The following is a 1,196-nucleotide window of genomic DNA, read 5'->3' as shown; positions in this document are numbered from 1 at the left end:
CATAAGTTGCTGGGTATGTTGAAACCTGTTGGCATGGAAAGCAGAACTAAGATACCTTTTTATAGACCTGTCTGGGGACAGTTGCCTGGATGTGAAGACTCCCATAGTCCCTTTGGTAGACCTGCCCTACACACTCAGCATGATGGCCACCATCAGCTCTGAGCATGGCATCGAGAGGGTCCAATCCAACAGCTCCTTGAATCCTGTTGAGTATCTTGGAGAGGATAAGACTTCTGCCCAGGTGATTAATAAGAGAACACTGTTGTTGCAAGCTTCCTGTGCCTTGTCTTGACCTTATCCTCATCCAACTTCCCTGGTCTCCTCATTTTTTTCTACTCAGTCAGGGAATGCACACTGTCTTTCTTTCCTATACTAAGCAAAGCATAGAATCCTTTTCAAGTCTTGTGCTTCTGATTATGATCCTGATAGAAGAGGCTGCTAGACAGAACTTTCATCTCCCCCTTGGGGAGCAATCAGTGCCAGTTCTAATTGGGCTCCTTGCTGGTGTCTAACTCAGGTTTTCTTGGCTGAAGGACACAAGTTTGATCGGGATGTGGAGCTCCTGATTTACTACAGGGAAGTGCATAGCCCCAGTGTATCTGTGGAGATGGGGATGCCTGAAATGAAGCCTGGTATTTCTTAGCTCTGTCTCTGAACCCTTTCTAAGAGGTAACTGTCAAATAATATTGATAGTTTTATTCCTCTAGCCAGCAGCTTGCAAAGTGAATCACTGTAAAATATTGAGTCTTTGCAAGACTTATACTTCTAAACCTTTTCTGACTTAATAAAAAATCAGGCAGTTATCTTTTGTAGAGCATTTGTATATATCAGTAAGTAATTGGGGAAAAGCATGAACAAATAATTCACAAGAGAATTCATTGCCAATTACAAGCACGTGGCAATGACTAGGCGTGCAAAAGAATAAATAAAAATAATTCTGTGACTCACCTTTCAAAGGATAAAGGATCTCCACATCTGATAGTACCACATGCTTTAGTGAGGTGAGATTTGCTTTCTTGCATATTGTCTAAAAAATATTACTTGTTTTCTATTGTTTCAAGAGCATTTTGGCTACACATGGTAAATATTCTCTTTGACAATTCCAATATTTTATTTCTTTTTTAAATAAATCTGCATAAATATAGTTGTACATATGATATTGACTGATATTTCAATAACATCAAATATTAGTAAGT

The 1,196-nt window shown here is 39.2% G+C and overlaps 1 protein-coding gene across 1 annotated transcript in view; it reads left to right on the top strand.

Annotated features, from left to right (window-relative positions):
- Positions 1-1,196, top strand: part of LOC103728704 (von Willebrand factor A domain-containing protein 5A-like) — a 28,070-nt gene that overhangs the window by 1,147 nt on the left and 25,727 nt on the right. The window contains 2 exon segments of the mRNA XM_008826664.1: positions 66-241; positions 518-632. Of these exon segments, the coding sequence (XP_008824886.1) occupies positions 66-241; positions 518-632 (291 nt within the window).

The sequence above is a fragment of the Nannospalax galili genome, unplaced genomic scaffold, assembly GCF_000622305.1.
Source record: "Nannospalax galili isolate Female #2095 unplaced genomic scaffold, S.galili_v1.0 scaffold1852, whole genome shotgun sequence".
NCBI classification, from domain to species: Eukaryota; Metazoa; Chordata; class Mammalia; order Rodentia; family Spalacidae; genus Nannospalax; species Nannospalax galili.
This window is presented reverse-complemented; position numbering and strand designations above follow the sequence as displayed.